At 43.0% G+C, this 15,774-nt stretch overlaps 1 protein-coding gene across 1 annotated transcript in view; it reads right to left on the bottom strand.

The window, feature by feature from the left end:
- Window positions 1-15,774, bottom strand: part of RTN4R (reticulon 4 receptor) — a 218,721-nt gene that overhangs the window by 63,173 nt on the left and 139,774 nt on the right. Inside the window, exon 2 of the mRNA XM_083147009.1 lies at window positions 4,744-4,870. Coding sequence (XP_083003135.1) covers window positions 4,744-4,750 — 7 coding nt within the window. The 5' untranslated portion in view covers window positions 4,751-4,870. The remainder of the gene's footprint in view (window positions 1-4,743; window positions 4,871-15,774) is intronic.

Genomic DNA, 15,774 nt, shown 5'->3' with positions numbered 1-15,774 from the left:
AGGTTCTGTCTGACAGAGATTTTCTGAGGATATATTTCAAAAGCTTGGACTCTCAACCATGATGGACACTAGTAGCTTGTCTCTACTGTTCCCAGAACCAGAGATATCAGCCTTACAGCAGCTGGTTACTGCTCCAGCTCCACACACCTGGTATGTAGTTTTATATTCTCGTTGGCAGATTTCTCTGCCTCCTGAACTCTTATCCCCTAGTACCCAATAGTTTGGTAGGTGGGATTCTCTAGTTTTTAATTCCATTAAAATCTAAGAAATCTATTTCTAGGAACTGGAGATATCTGCAGTCAAGCAAGCTGTCCTCCCACCAGAAAATTATGAATAATAAGCCCACTCCACTATATACCCCCTCCTCTGCATATTAAACATCCTTTACCACCCTGAAAGTTATGTATCAGGGCCCCTTCATTCAGCCCAATGCCCCCTTCTCCCACCCCATCTCCCATCATCTGTGCAGTAAAGGGGTAATTAGTGGAAATTACTGATCCAGGCCCTACATGCTGAGCGGTTGATATAATACCCCCTACCACCCGCGGGACATCAAAGCTTCCTCCACCCCTACCGCTGGAGGATCGGTAGGTGCCCCAATACATTGAAATGCCCAGGGGTCTACACTGCTGTTGATGCCCCTGTATATGTATATATATATATATATATATATATATATATATATATATATATATATATATATATATATATATTTATTATTATTATTATTATTATTATTATTATTATTATTATTATTTATTTATATACATTTGGTCTATCTATAATACTTTAACTGACCCGACATATACTGGGTCACCTAAGTGTCCATCTCCGTGCTTTGGTCCGCCCCTCTGGAAACCCCCTTCTGAAAATCCTGCGTTTGCCACTGATCATGGGAAGAAGGGCGGCACTCCAACAGACTTTTCATCAATACCTGGCAGTATTTCGGGGCCGTAACCCAGTTTTCAAGGACATACAAAAAAGTAAGTGCATGCACAAAACTTATCACAACAAACCCCACCCCCAACATTAATCAGGCCAGGTCTGCACTCAACGGGTCTTGCCAGACGAGTGCGCCATTTCAGCAATGAGTAAGCACTCGAGTAATTGAGGAGAAATGACATGCTCATCTGGCAAGACCCGGTCAGTCCAGGCTTGGCCTGATTAATGTTGGGGGTGGGGTTTTGTTGTTTTATAAGTTTTGTGCATCCACTTACTTTTTGTATGTCCTTGAAAACGCAGCTGGACCATTAAAGGAAATATTTTAAATTGTTGAAAGATCTGTTGGAGTGCCGCCTTTCTTCCCATGATCTATATTGGACCAGACCTGGTTCAGGGAGGGCACCGCAGCATAGGGTTTTATCTTGAATGAGTGGTTACCAGATAATAACTCAAGCAACAAAATATGGTTCATAGTTTAAAAGAGTGGACTCTGTCCTTATTTCCAGCTGACTTTGGTATTCACTGCTGCTTTATAAATATGACCGGCCTGGCAGCTGAGAAACAAGGGAGATTGGAAATACATACCTTCCTGAATAGGCAGTGATCAGTTCTGGAGCCATCTATGGGAGACAGCCATCTTTAAGGACATTGCCTATAATGAACTGCCACTCTTCAATGACAGCTGAAGGGGGACATGTTATAAATCCACCCGAACCTGCATTGTAAAGCTAGCCATGATTAGGACAAGTACTAGACCTCCTTAGAGGGTTTATATAACTCAAATAATTTTGCAGAAAAGGTTGTGCAGGTACATGCCCCTCCAAAATCTTCACATCCTCATCCCGTAACCTAAAATCTAGCTTTGTCATTTTTATGCTTTCCTATTTAATATTCAACATGCACATGTAGGAAATAAGTGCATGATATTACAAAATGGGAAGCAACATCATTAGCAGTGGTGGCTCCAGAGGTAGGTTTGCAGTTTAATATTCAAGAAGGGAAGTCACACCTGTAGCCCCACCTCAGGAGCTACCACTGATAATTAGCATAGCACATTGTTCATAGATGACTGTCAATAGCTTTAATGCAAATGAATTTGTTTTCATTATTTATAGAAAGTTTTTTGAACAGTAATTAGAGTAAAGGCTTTCATTTTAAATTTAGTTCATGATTCCCATTCTGCACACATAGTGGACAAATATATGAGTTATGATTATTGATTAGACAGACATCATCAAGGCCTCTAAGAGGTCATGACCATCTCTCCCCCTTCTTCAGCCATCAAATATCTTCCCCTTGTGTTTCACAAGCTATCAAGCCTCTCACTTTGTGTGTCTCTATTCATCAAGTCTCTCCCCCTCGTGTCTCCAGGCTTCAATTCACTCTCCCTTGTGTGTCTCCAGTAATCAAATCTCTCTCACTTGTGTGTCTCTAACCATCAATTGTTCCCTTTGTGTCTCCATCCATTAAATATCTCCCCCTTGTTTTTCTCCAGCCATCAAATCTCACCCAAGTCTCTCATCCTTGTGTTCCTTCAGCAATCAAATCTCTCCCAATTCTGTGTCTCTAACCAACAAATCTCTCCCCTTGTGTCTCCAGCCATCAAATCTCTCCCTCCTTCAGGTCTCCCTTTCTTTGTATATCATACCATCAAGTTTATCCTCCTTATGTGTCTCTACTCACCAAGACTTTACCCACCTTGTGCCTCCAGCCATCAAGTCTCCCCCTTTGTTTTTCTCCAGAAATCAAATTACTCCTCCTTGTGTGTCTCCAGCCATCAAATCCTACTTGTGTGCCTCCAGTAAACATATCTATCCCCTTTGTTTTTCTCCAGCAATCTAATTCCCAACCTATTTTACAACCTCTCATAATTTACTTATCATTGCTGTTTTCCAACTGCTTATTTCTACTACAGCACTTCCCAGTGCTTGCAGTGAATGATCTCAAGCTTAGATGTCTAACTTGCCCAGATTCCCCTATGCTTTTCCAGATGCCACCAGGCTCTGAATTTAACACTAAGTTTCCATTTGTAATTTCATAAATCCTTGTTTACTTCCTCTTTCTTGCTATCACTAGTAAGTTTTGTGACAATGCAGTGAGCCACGCCCCCATTTGCCATCACTATGGGGGCATGGCCAGCATTTGGTGAGCTGCTGGCCATGCACCCAGTCCCTCTGTGTCCTGTGAAAGAATGCTGAGTGCATTTATGCACAGCAGCAAGTTACAGGGCAGCGAGTTATAGGGTGTCTCACAACTGCAACCCACCACCACAGGACATCACTGCCCGTGGGTGGGATAGCAGGACAGTCCCAGCAAATAGCACTGTCCCGAGAAAATGTGGTAATTTGGAGGGCTTCTTTTTTTAAAAATCCATGAAGAGGGAACCAATGGCTGCACATGAACATTTTAACCCCCATGTAATATATCTGGGAGTCTATAAATTGCTGAGAATTTATTTTGTGCTAAATAATACTGCTCCTCCCTAGACCGGCCAGCATTTCCTATTCACAGAACAAAAAGCCTGTTGTGCTCAATATTTTCCCCTTCCCTCCTTCAGTCCATTAAAGAAAATCTCTCCGCAAATAATCTACCTAAAAAAGAATTAGGTTTAGTAAGAAGAGATCATGACGTAGACTGAGACTGGCAAGAATCTGCTTCAGTAGAAGGTTCTATTTAGTGGCACAGTGCTAATGACGTTACGTACAGGCAAAGCATGAAGAAATAGAATAAAAACATAAACCTGAAAAGGGGAAAAGAAATATACCCAATATTTGTTATATTTAAATTCCTGTAAATAAAAAAAGCAAAACTCTGAATTGATTGTTGCATTGTGATGAGTGACAGTCATCTAGAATAATCTCAAACATTACTGAGACTGGTCACCTGGACTATGAGAGAAAAAAGTCCAGTGCATTACAAATGTGTTGCTGGACTACAATACTGACACAAGTTCGATAGCACTAAGGTCGACATGCATTAGGTCGACCACTGAAGGTCGAAATTACCCAAGGTCAAAACATGGGAAGGTCGGTGTGGGCTTAGGTCGACATGCCATTAGGTTGACACAAGCATTAAGTTGACATGGGCTCAGTCGACAGTCAAAAGGTCGACATGGAGCTTTTCACTTTTTTTTAGCTGATATGTGCTGATGGGCGGTATTTCATGCCCTACTATCCACTAAGGCATGGTGGGAGAATAACATAGTGTGCCGAGCATAGCGAGGCACCGTGCCCGAAGCATGGCGAGCGCAGCAAGCCATGCAAGGAGACCTGGTGCACCGATAAGGTGTCCATGTTCAACTGTGTTGACATTTGTGTAAAAAAAAGTGTAAAAACCCCATGTCAACCTTTGGACTGTCGACCTAGCCCATGTTGACCTAATGTGTGTGTCAGCCTAATGACATGTCGACCTAAGCCCATGTCGACCTTCCCACATGTCGACCTTGGCTCATGTTGACCTTCAGTGGTCAATCCAATGCATGTTGACCTTAGTGCTGTGGACCCCATGACCCATACCCTCTTCAACTAGGGGCAGGGGTCCCAATGTTTCTGGGGCACTAATCAGCATGACTTGTGACTGGTTTTATATGATTATGGAACTCATCAGTATTGTTTAATATTCTTATGTATTACCACTGGGGAGGGCATTCTTCCTATTACATTCTATTGCGCAACTTATTGATTTAGGTTTTGGTCATTTTTTTGTTTAATTTTAACATTTGTATATTAACATAGATCTGTTTTGATCAGAAACAATCATTATATCCCAAAACATGCACATATTTGTATAGTTCTAAATTACCTTGCATGTTTATAACTTGAAATCTTTCATTTTCTTTGAATTCTCTTTTGAGCCAAAGACGAGCTGTTCCTCATTCCCACAAGTCCAAACAATGAAAAGGAACGTGTACATCAACCACTGGATGTGCCTACAAAGGAGGAAATGTTGTTACTAACCAATAAACCTTCAAACAGCAGCAATCCCTTTTTACACATGACATGCCTGAAGCCAGTCAGCCTGAGCTGGCAGAAAATTCAGCATCAGAAAAGACATCTCTGGTTGTGAGATTTCCAATATCCGGCAAGTCCTCAGAAGCAATCTAGATCCTAAGATCTTAGTCATTTGCCACTTCTGGCAATCTACAACCCTTCAGATATAGCAATTGGTAACATTTATACTGATTGACATATGGATTTCCCAATATGTTTTCACCCAGGGCAACACATTGGTATCTGTTCTTTAAACAGTGTATAATAGATTTCTTACTTCAGTTGGATACCTAGACCTTAAGAAAAATTTAAGTTGATTTAATGCAACCTGCACCAATTTACTATGTGTCTGTTACACATATACTGCTGGTGCCTATAACTAGTGTTCTAACATTAATTGTTCAAAACTGGTTACACAAGAACAGGAAATGAAATGAGCCTGGCTGGAGCAGACTGTAGCCAGTGCACTATAAAGATATACGGTACTGTATATGAAGAAGCCTGCGCAGTGGAGAAGTGACCAGCTTCTACTGTATCATTTTATAGAATGTACTTGGTAAATGCTGCTTCAAATTGGTTGCTATAGGCAACTTCTCCGCTATTTACTTTGCTTGATATATCAACCCTTCACAATGTTAACAACTGGACTGCTTTCATCTTGTATCTTGCTCTCCGAGTGTCAACAAGTTGGAAATTGGCTGTGGTAGGCCACCATATAGCCGAACCATTTAGGTAACAGTACAATTATATGAGGCTGCTGTCAAAGTGGTTTAAGAAGATCGTGGTGCCAAACACACCTATAATATAACATAACAATATACACTATACATATACAATATACATATGTGCATAATATAACCAGAAATAATTGTATCTTCAATAAGAGGAATCCAGTTTAGAAAATATTATAGGAATAGGTTATGTGTTCCAGTTCACCATTTGGGCAGCAAAGACAGAGATAACAACTAAGGGTAAAAGTCATAACAACATAGTAAGAAACAATAGGATAGGTTCCTGAATGTGCCCCTTGCCTGCTTGGGGAAGGAGGATGATGTCACATGACATTGTGTTGCGAGGAGTTGGTCATTGGGGGGCGTGCGTTTGGCGGTGCTGCAGTTACCTGCTTGCTAGGCAGCGAATATATGCAGCCTGGCGAGCAGGTCTGAATCAGGCCCCTGGTTTTGTCCATTTGAGAAAGAATTTGCTTTTGCGATCGCCATTGAGTCAGGTCCTTTATTAGATATTATTCCAGGGTTTGGAACACAAATCAGTCAGCTGTATTATAACCAGGAGAGGAGCCAGAAATGGGGCTAAGTTCAGTAAACAAAGGATCAATAATAGTTGAGTAGTAAGCAGAAGCAGAGTGTCTCAGTACAGATCACAAGTGTCCTGTGAGGATGCAGAGCTCTTTGGCTTTGTTCTCCTTACATCGCTACTGACAGCATGTTCTGGCATAAGGTCACAAGCTAGCACAATGACTTTTCTACACACAGCTCAACTTTGCTGAAATAAATAATTACATCTGGATCCTCACAAGGTCCTAGTACAATAATCACACATCTGCAATTTACTGTATGCTGGGAAATCCTCAAGAGACTATAAATATTTATGATCTATGTCATACACATCTATTGTATTGGGAAGGATAGAACATCCCTCTTTTAATACTTCAGGTTGGGAATGACTTTGTGGCTTTGGGGTTCTGTCAGGATTCTGAATGTCCGTCGGCATCCCGTCTGCTGGGATGCCAACAACATCCCCTCCTAAAATACCTATAAATAGACAAATTGCTTAATTTTGTATGAAAAATAGAAATTCAGTTTCAACACGTTGGGCGAGATGTAATCCCGCCCGAGTTCGGCGACCATGAGGGATGCTGGCGAAACTCTTTGAAAAAGGGGTTATCACTTAAAATGGATAGTTTTGGTCATCATGCTGTTGTGATAATAGGCTTTATATTTATCTATAGCATACTGTAGTCCCATCTGCCTCATTGTTGATATGACCTTTTCTTCATAGTAGAAGAGATGTACCAAGCCTTGAAAAGTGATAAAATGGAGAGTGATAAACCACCAACCAATCAGCTACTGTGACATGGCAGTTAGGAGGTGATTGATAAAATGGAGAGTGATAAACAACCAGCATTTATCTAAGCTTAGTACATCTGGCCCACAGTCAGAAAGATTTATTTGGTGAAATCCCCCAATATTAAGAAAGCTCACTTATGATTTATTTACATAAGCCATTATTTACTTATTTTGTCCACAAATCTACTTAGAGTTAAATATTTTGCCAAATAATAAGCATGAAGTTTAACAAGTATTAATTTATGAATTGCAGAGTGTACAACCATACCATAGTTGCTAACCAACCAATGGGTAATAGTGGCATTCCCACATACTTGCCTATTTTTGAAAACTAGTTTCAGGGAGATTATAGTTGGTAGTAGAATTTTGCACAGCGCCCCATTGAGGGGGCGTGTCATGCTCCACCCAAAGGGCGTATCTAGTTCCATATATGGAGTGATTGTGAAAAGAGATTGTGAACGTGGCACCTAGAAGCGTGAGTGTGTACAGCTACAGCTGAGAGGAATCCTTTAAAATTACTTATATCCAAATGTAGATGAGCCCCAAAGCAGTTAGTAAGAGCTACTGTACTTGCTAAAGTGCTGGGAAATGGTGCTGATATTTCAGTGTAAATGTATCTCTCATCCCTTTTTTCCCCACAAAATGTAACAGTGTAATGTGGGATAGGTGAAATGATTGAGATTGCTAGACTAATGAGGGAGAGAGGGAGATTGCTGTTATTTCAGGGAGTCTCCTGCATTCCTGATAATCAACAAAAAAGCAATGCGGTCTCCTGAAATATTAGTATATATTAGTACAGGGATCCGATACGATTTGCCGGCGGTCGGGATCCCGGCGGTCGGAATCCCGACACTGGAATCCCAACCGCCGAAATCCCGACAAGGGGGGGACATGGATCGCCCCCCCTTGCGGGCTCGCTGCGCTCGCCACGCAGCGGGCCCGGTGCCTCGCTACGCTCGGCACGCTATTTTATTCTCCCTCTATGGGTGTCGTGGACACCCACGGAGGGAGAAAGTTTCGGGATTTCGGCGGTCGGGATTCCAGTGTCGGGATTCCGACCGCCGGGATCCCGACCGCCGGCAAATTAACTGCATCCCTTAGTACAGTATATAAGGGTTTATTAAATAACTAGAAATCATAGCTTACTATAGGCATGGTTGGATCTGGTTAGTAGAGAGCCATTATTGCAGGATATCTACACACAGCTATGTTAGTGCTCATAGCATGGGCATTAGTATGTTATACATATGGAAAAATGACATGGTGACGCTTTCCAGATACACCAGAGTGATAAACAATCAGCCAATCAGCTCCTGCCTTCATTTTTCAAACCCAAACTGTAACATGACAATGAGGAGCTGATTGGCTGGGTGTTTATCACTCTTCATTGTATCACTTTTTGACAGTCAATGTGGAAATCTGTTCTGCTTAGGTCTGCAGGCAAATCTCTTGTGTGCTACTGGTTGTACCACATGCTTAATTAAAGTAAGGGAAAATCATTTCTATCTGACAAATAACAGACAAGTATAATTAATATTGATTGTCATAATAGTTGGGCTGTGTATCCATATCTAAATAAGATTGTTTTATTTTCTTTGCTTTAACCATCTGTATTTAACTATTTGCATCTGGATGCAGTGTTGTTGGTTGAACAGATAAATCATTTAAAATATAAAACAAAACCTTTTTGCAAGCGGTGTACCCAATAAAAGCCAAGTTGAAATATTGCTTGTTTTCTTTCCACATTCTATGCTCTCTCAGCAAAGCTGCTCATTTATTCTTGCCATTGGCTTTGTCTCAGTAAAGATGTCTTTCTCTAATGTTTACAAAATGCATCTGTAGACAGCATATACTGTAGGAAAGCTAATACAGGAGCAAGACGTGGTGTTACTGGAAACCACTAATCAGATTCTGCTGCTCTGTCCACTCGCTGGGAACAGGGCTGGAGAACGCTTATTACATTTTCAATTGTAAATATATCTACTGGGTGACACAATCACTATTGGCCTTGGCTGAGATGAAATATGTACAATGCTTATGTGTCAAATACTTTGGAAGCTTTGGAAGCAAGCACATGCATCTGTTTACCCTTTTCTGCATGTCATCCTGAAGAGACAGTCAAGGGGCCATACACATGGGGGGGGGGGGGGGTGTTTGCCCTTCTTTTGTAAGTGAACTGTCTAGATTGTTTAGAAATTAAGCACATATTTCCCCATGTGTATGCTCCATAGCAATGGCAATGCGCCGTCCCATACGTCACCATCGCCCAGTTAGATCTGTTGCAAATACAGTGAAGATCTAATCAGATCGCCTGCATGTGTATAAGGAACAGCACTGCTCAGCACAGATCACTATTTCTGAGCGATATTGTTCGTCCTGCATGTTCAGGTGAGTTAGGTTTTCAGCATGGCTGTCACTCCCCTGTCACCCACCTCTGCTGTGACTGTCTTCCAGGCCGATATCAGCAAGACATTGATGAGGCGGCTAATGTGTAAGGGGTGTCTACAGTGCCGGAGCAAGGCTCACAACTGAACACATGACCTCACGTGGCCAATGGCAGGACAAATGAGAGCTATGCCCAGATGCTCCATGCACCTCTACACACTGCAGGGCGCATGCCCTTGTCACAGAAGGAACTAGGGGTTTTGCAAGGTAATAATTTGGCACATTTCCCCTCCCCCCAGACAGAGGAACATTCACTGCTGGCTAATAAGCAATAATTGGGATATCATGTACCATCTGAAATAACCAGCCTGTATTAGAACAAATCATAAGCAGCTTGTGGGAGGACATCTGTAGTGCCCAGGAGTATTGGATGGGGACGATAGGTTTCTGGAGCCTGCCCTCAGTGGGCAGTTAGACACAGTGGCTGGGTGGGCTGTACTGCAGTATATGCAACAATAGACTCAGCAGGAGAGTGCCCAATGGGTTACCTGCCCCCTTAGCCTCCCCTGGAACCACTGTTTGCCGTACCAGGCACCCTGCTAGCCAGATGCAGAGGCCATGGGGCAATGACATACCTCTCTATGGCCCAGACCTCGTATCACGCTAATAAACTATTTCCTTTCAAACAATTCATCTATTAAAATATGCTTCAATGAGATTGAAATGATGATCATTTAGTAAAATAGACACAAACCCCTTTTCTAAATGGATATGGTCAATAGGTCGACCCTATGAAGGTCAACATACATTAGGTTGATCACTGAAGATCGACAGGGTTTAGATTGACACCTGAAATACATCAACATGGCTAAGGTCGACAGGGTCGGAAGGTCAACATAAAAAAAGTGAAAACCTCATGTTGACTTTTTGACTGTTGACCTTCCCATTACCGATCTAATGCTTATGTTGACCTTCTGACCCTGCCGACCTTAGCCATGTCAATCAATTTCAGGTGACGACCTAAGCCCTGCCGACCTTCAGTGGTCGACATAATGTATGTTGCCCTCCATTGAGTTGACCCAATGACCCATACTCTAATGCTGGGTACACACCAAAACGATTTTGGCACTATCCCATCAATCTGGATCCAATTTAGACTGATTGGATGCAGATTTGGTCAAAATCGTTTGGTTGGATCTGAATTGGATCTGAATCCGATCCTACCTGCTGCTCCATTCATCTGAATACAGAGGGGATCGGATTGTATGCAAATCGTATGTAAATCGTATGCAAATCGTATGCAAATTGTACGATCCGCTTTACATACGATTTGCATACGATTTGCATCCAATCCAAATCGTTTTGGTGTGTACCCAGCATTAGAAATAGCAGTTGCTCTGTATTTCAGCTGACAAAATATGTCTCTTTACTTTCATAATCTTATTAGGAATAAATTGGACAGGGATTAACTGGACGGAGCACTTACTCTGGCTAGTACTCAGCACTGACTAGTCACTTCTGATTGGCTGCTTGTGAATTCACATCTGAAGCTTAAATTGATTGTGGATTGTGATTTTGTAGCCATATTTTAAATATAATTAATTGTTTTGCCAATTACATCAAAGTAAATGTTATGCTGTATATATGGCTTCTCATTTGAATGTACATTTAGTATGGTCCTTTTAATGGAACTAATAGAAGACTTATAGATGGGCAACCATTGTCAGTCATTAATAAAGATCTTTTTATTTCTCAGTATTTTTTACTTGAATATGTCTAATAAACCACAGTAGTGAATGTTGTTTTATTCATTATGAAGTAAAATGCCTTTTGTCATGTTGTTTTGAAGTCAGCAGTATGAAGATAGGGAAGAATTCATATTCCTTTTTGCCAACAGATTTGTTTGTTTGAGCATAGCAGTATGTGGCATTTCTAAGGCTATTTAAGTTATGTTAATAAGAAGACGAGTCTCTTGTCGTGTTTAGACGTGAAAAATGTTGAAAATGTGATTATGCTGCTCTCATTTGTCCACATATGTTTATCGCTGAATATTTTTCCTATCATCTAACGGTACTGTGTTATGAGCACTGGGACGACACGTTTGATAAAATATGTTAAAAGTAAGTATTATTTGGGAGGGTCTAATATTCTTGAAGTGTCTTTCTAAGGTTCAGCACTTTGTATATTAAGACGTAGGCCTGACCAGGGCCAGATTATAATGGAGGCACAAGGGGTCAATGCCCCTGGGCCCCCACTAGCTAGGGGCCCCCTGTGGTTGGCATGTATTTTTAAGTTTTTTTTAGCTAAAGGTTTTGTGCATGGGAGTGGGGTAGTGCTGCAGCTTCACCTATCTGCCAATGTGACAATGATTAATGGTGCTGAGCATCGGGAGCCAAGGCACACTGATTGCACAAGTGTGCAGTGCAGTACTGGGAGTTGACTAAGTCCCATGAACTTTAAACCAGGGGGCAGAGGCTGATAGGTTTGTGCTGAGCTCTAATTGGTGGAGCTCATTACATGCCCATGGAGAACAACAGCAGCAGCTTAGTCATGGGAGGGTTTTTAATCAGAGGCAGCACTAGGGCTGTGAGGTCTCCTACAGAGTAAGGTGCAGAGGAACAAATACAGGCTTTTCATATGGTATGTATTTATGTGTATGTGTGTGTGTGTGTATATGTATATATATATATATATATATATATATGCAGTTACCCATTGAACAAGTTTATACTGCCTTTACTCTGTGTTTTGACAGTGTAATATTCTTCCATGCAGTGTGCGGCCAGTAATGACAAGTGCAAGGGGGCCCCCCTGGATAAAGTACCCCGGGCCCCCTGAAGGCTTAATCTGGCACTGGGCCTGACTTAGTATTACACTGAGCAGTAGCAGCTGCGACGGTTGTCTCAAATGCTACTGGTAAATCATTGTAATGCTGCAGGAGATGGCTGCTGCCCACTTCTGTGACTGCCCACATCTGTGTGAGCATTGGCCATCTATGTAATACTAAGCTTACTTAGGATGGCCGGGCTGTTCAAGCTTCCAACTCCAATAAATCTGCATCAATAGATGTAAACACTGGCCTCAGCACACGTAGAAAATCAGGACTGACATGCCAGGGAGTTTGGGGAGCACTGCACCGTCACACCTGTGACTCATTTGCCAGTAGGACGAGTACAACTTCCTGCACCAAAAAGGTACTAGCGGCCGCATTGCATTATTCCTCACATACTAATATATATTACTTTTTATTATATTTTCTCATCATATAAATATATACACACAACCTCTCATATGATAGTTCAAAAAATAAAAGTTTTATATGTTATGTTAGTAACAATTACATGGTGTACTTGCGTCCCCCTTTTTTTCCATATAACAAAATAATCTCAGCAAGGTAGCACCTCTCATTAGAAAAAGCTAGGGTGTACAGTCTAAAGACAAATGAAGTTTGAGATTGGTTGAGTGTAGACCAGCACCCCTCCTCCACACATGGGCATCTTAGGAGAGGAGGAGGCACTCTGTACCCTACTGCATGTGTGAACCTCCACTGAATTGACGAGTCTGAGACTCCACGGCGCATGCGCAGAATGCCAAAAAATGACCACTGCGCCATCATTCCAGGGATATCTGCAGCACTCTTGCAGCTGCCGCTGGACACCAGAGGTTAAGTATTACCAATATGAGAACAGTGTGCACGGTGTGGGCCCCCCTGGTACTCAGTGGCCCATGTGCACCACGCACTATGCACCTGTTATAGATATGCCCCTACCTCCATGGCCTTCAATTTGTTTTTAGGCAGGGACCTAGTAGTGACTACACATGATTGAATCAGGCCTATTCCAAAGTAAAGCTGGATACACACCTACCTACCTACATCAATGTTGGTATTTTCATATCTTCGGACAAATATATGCTAACAAACTCCTATATGATATTAAATATAATTATAAAGAATATATATTATATGAGGAGTAATGATTGCATAGTGCAACTGCATCCCCCCCTATTTTGCATATAACTATAAATCTCATTATATCGCTGGCCGCTCACCGTATTCAAACCGAACCCTCGCTGTCAGATGATGGTGAGGATTCCCCTTACAGCGAGACTGGGGGCTAATGCAGGGAGCCTGCTGCATTTAGACGCGAGCCTTGCTGTTTAAGTGGCCACACACGCCATTTCCAGCGTTATTGCAAAAACCCAGTGAGGTGGAAACGGCGTGTACAGGGAGTCAGTTGAATACTGACCGTGGGAGCTGTGACAGTGAGCAGTCAGCACTTCTCGCTGTCACAGCTCTCAAAAAGCATTGAACATATCCCTAAAAGTCCCTTTGATTTTCATTGATAGGATAAAAATATGTTTGGACACAAAAAAATGTGAGCAGTATCCACTCTATGTGTGACAGTCACTTTGGTGGACCAAACCCACATCTTGCCTAGGGCTACGTGAGGTCTAAATCAGCCTCTGCATGCAGTGCATTATGGTTTTCACCAGGTCACTGTTAGGATCCGCCTCCAGCGGATCTGTGTTTATGCGCAGATTCACATATTCTGTGTGTAGTTCATGTTCTCCCTGGGTTTATCTCAGCCTGTGTGTGTGTGTACTCGCTAGTGGCATCCAGTGGTCAGCCTGGGCCATTGCAGGTTACTTTCAGTACTGTGTGTTCTGGACTCAGGTGTCTTGATTAGGCTCCTAGCCTGCAGTGCACACCTTTAGGCCATGTGTAATCAGCACCTCATTGTGCTCTCTATATAAACCCTCTGGTTGTTCAGTCCCATGCCGGTTATAGCTTGTACCTCAGGGTCTCAAGTGTTCCTGGTTCCTGCTTACCCACTGCTCCTGGTTCCTGTGTCCAGTCATCCTGCATCCTGTCATTGATTCCCAGCTGTGTCCTCCATCCAGTCTCCTGTCCTCCCGGTGTCCGTGTGTCGTCCTTTATCCGTCTCCCGGTCCCTGCAGCTCCTGTTGGTCTTTGTGGGATTCCTTCTCCAGATATTGATATCCCTCGTGTTCAGATAAGTTGGGAGCTTCCCCCTCTTTGTCTCCTTACTAATCATTTGCTTATTGTGTCAGCGTATAGTGTATTGTTACACCTGTCAGCAGTACTCATTGTGTCAGCATATCGTGTATTGTTACACCCGTCAGCAGTTCTTAGTGTGTCAGCATATCGTGTATTGTTACACCCGTCAGCAGTTCTTAGTGTGTCAGCATACTGTGTATGGTTACACCTGTTAAGCATTAGCACAGCGGGTTCCTGTTTAGAGTGCTATCCACTGGCACCCCTCTCCGCAGGGCAGGGTGGTCCTCGCCTCTTTGTTTGTAGATAGGTTTCCCCTTGTTTATCACTGGCCTTGGCGTGTGTGTTGTCCTTAACATAAGACCAGGTGGCATCGAGGTGGGAGCCTGACTAACGGGCTCCCACGAACGCGGCTATTATTGGTGAAGCCTAGCACCCCGCACACACACGTCAACTCCATCTGAGTACAACGGAGTCAGGTTGGCGAGGCTGCCCTGGTCCTGTCACTATCTCCTTCCAGCCAGTGTCACGTGGTGTCTCGCCAGACAGCGTGGCACAGGAGATCCTAACATTATAACCGGCCATACAGCACTCTGGAGCTGAGTTCTGCCCTCTCAGTCCAGAGATTTCCAGCCGTGTCAGTTTTTTGCCCGTGTCAGTTTTTTGCCCGTGTCAGTTTTTTGCCCGTGTCAGTTTTTTGCCCGTGTCAGTTTTTTGCCCGTGTCAGTTTTTTGCCCGTGTCAGTTTTTTGCCCGTGTCAGTTTTTTGCCCGTGTCAGTTTTTTGCCCGTGTCAGTTTATTCTTGTATCAGTTTTTTCTTGCTGGTGTATAAACTTGCATGGCCATATCATGCAGGCCATGCAAGAGTCATTAGCGGCTCTAAATTTGGCATTCAATGCCGTAAAACCTGGGCAGTGGGAGATTTTGCAGCAGTCTCTTCTGCAGCTGCAAAGACTCATCACTGATATTTTTCTGATCCTCCCAGAGGTCACTGGGGTTCGTTCAGCCCCTAATGAGGCCCTGCCTAGGGAAGTATTAGGCAGCAAGTCCTCAGACCCAGAGGGTCAGGTAAAGCATAGAAGTTATCTACGGCCGAAGCTTCCGTTAGAGGAGCGTCAGCGGCGTAGAAACCTTAATCTATGCTTATACTGTGGAGATTCTGGCCACTTCTTGCAGACGTGTGGCTTGCGTAATTCCGGGGGTGCCGACAGGGTATCTCCTCTGGCCAGGTCTGAGCAGGTTGTCAGATCTAAGCCTGTCTCCACTGTGGCAGAGGAGCTCTCTGCCGAGTCTCCCAGTAAAAGCACTCTGCCTTTTTCTACTGGTTCCAGTGCTGATGTTTTAATGACCAGGG

The sequence above is a fragment of the Crinia signifera genome, chromosome 1, assembly GCF_055691185.1.
Source record: "Crinia signifera chromosome 1, ASM5569118v1, whole genome shotgun sequence".
Taxonomy (NCBI): Eukaryota; Metazoa; Chordata; class Amphibia; order Anura; family Myobatrachidae; genus Crinia; species Crinia signifera.
This window is presented reverse-complemented; position numbering and strand designations above follow the sequence as displayed.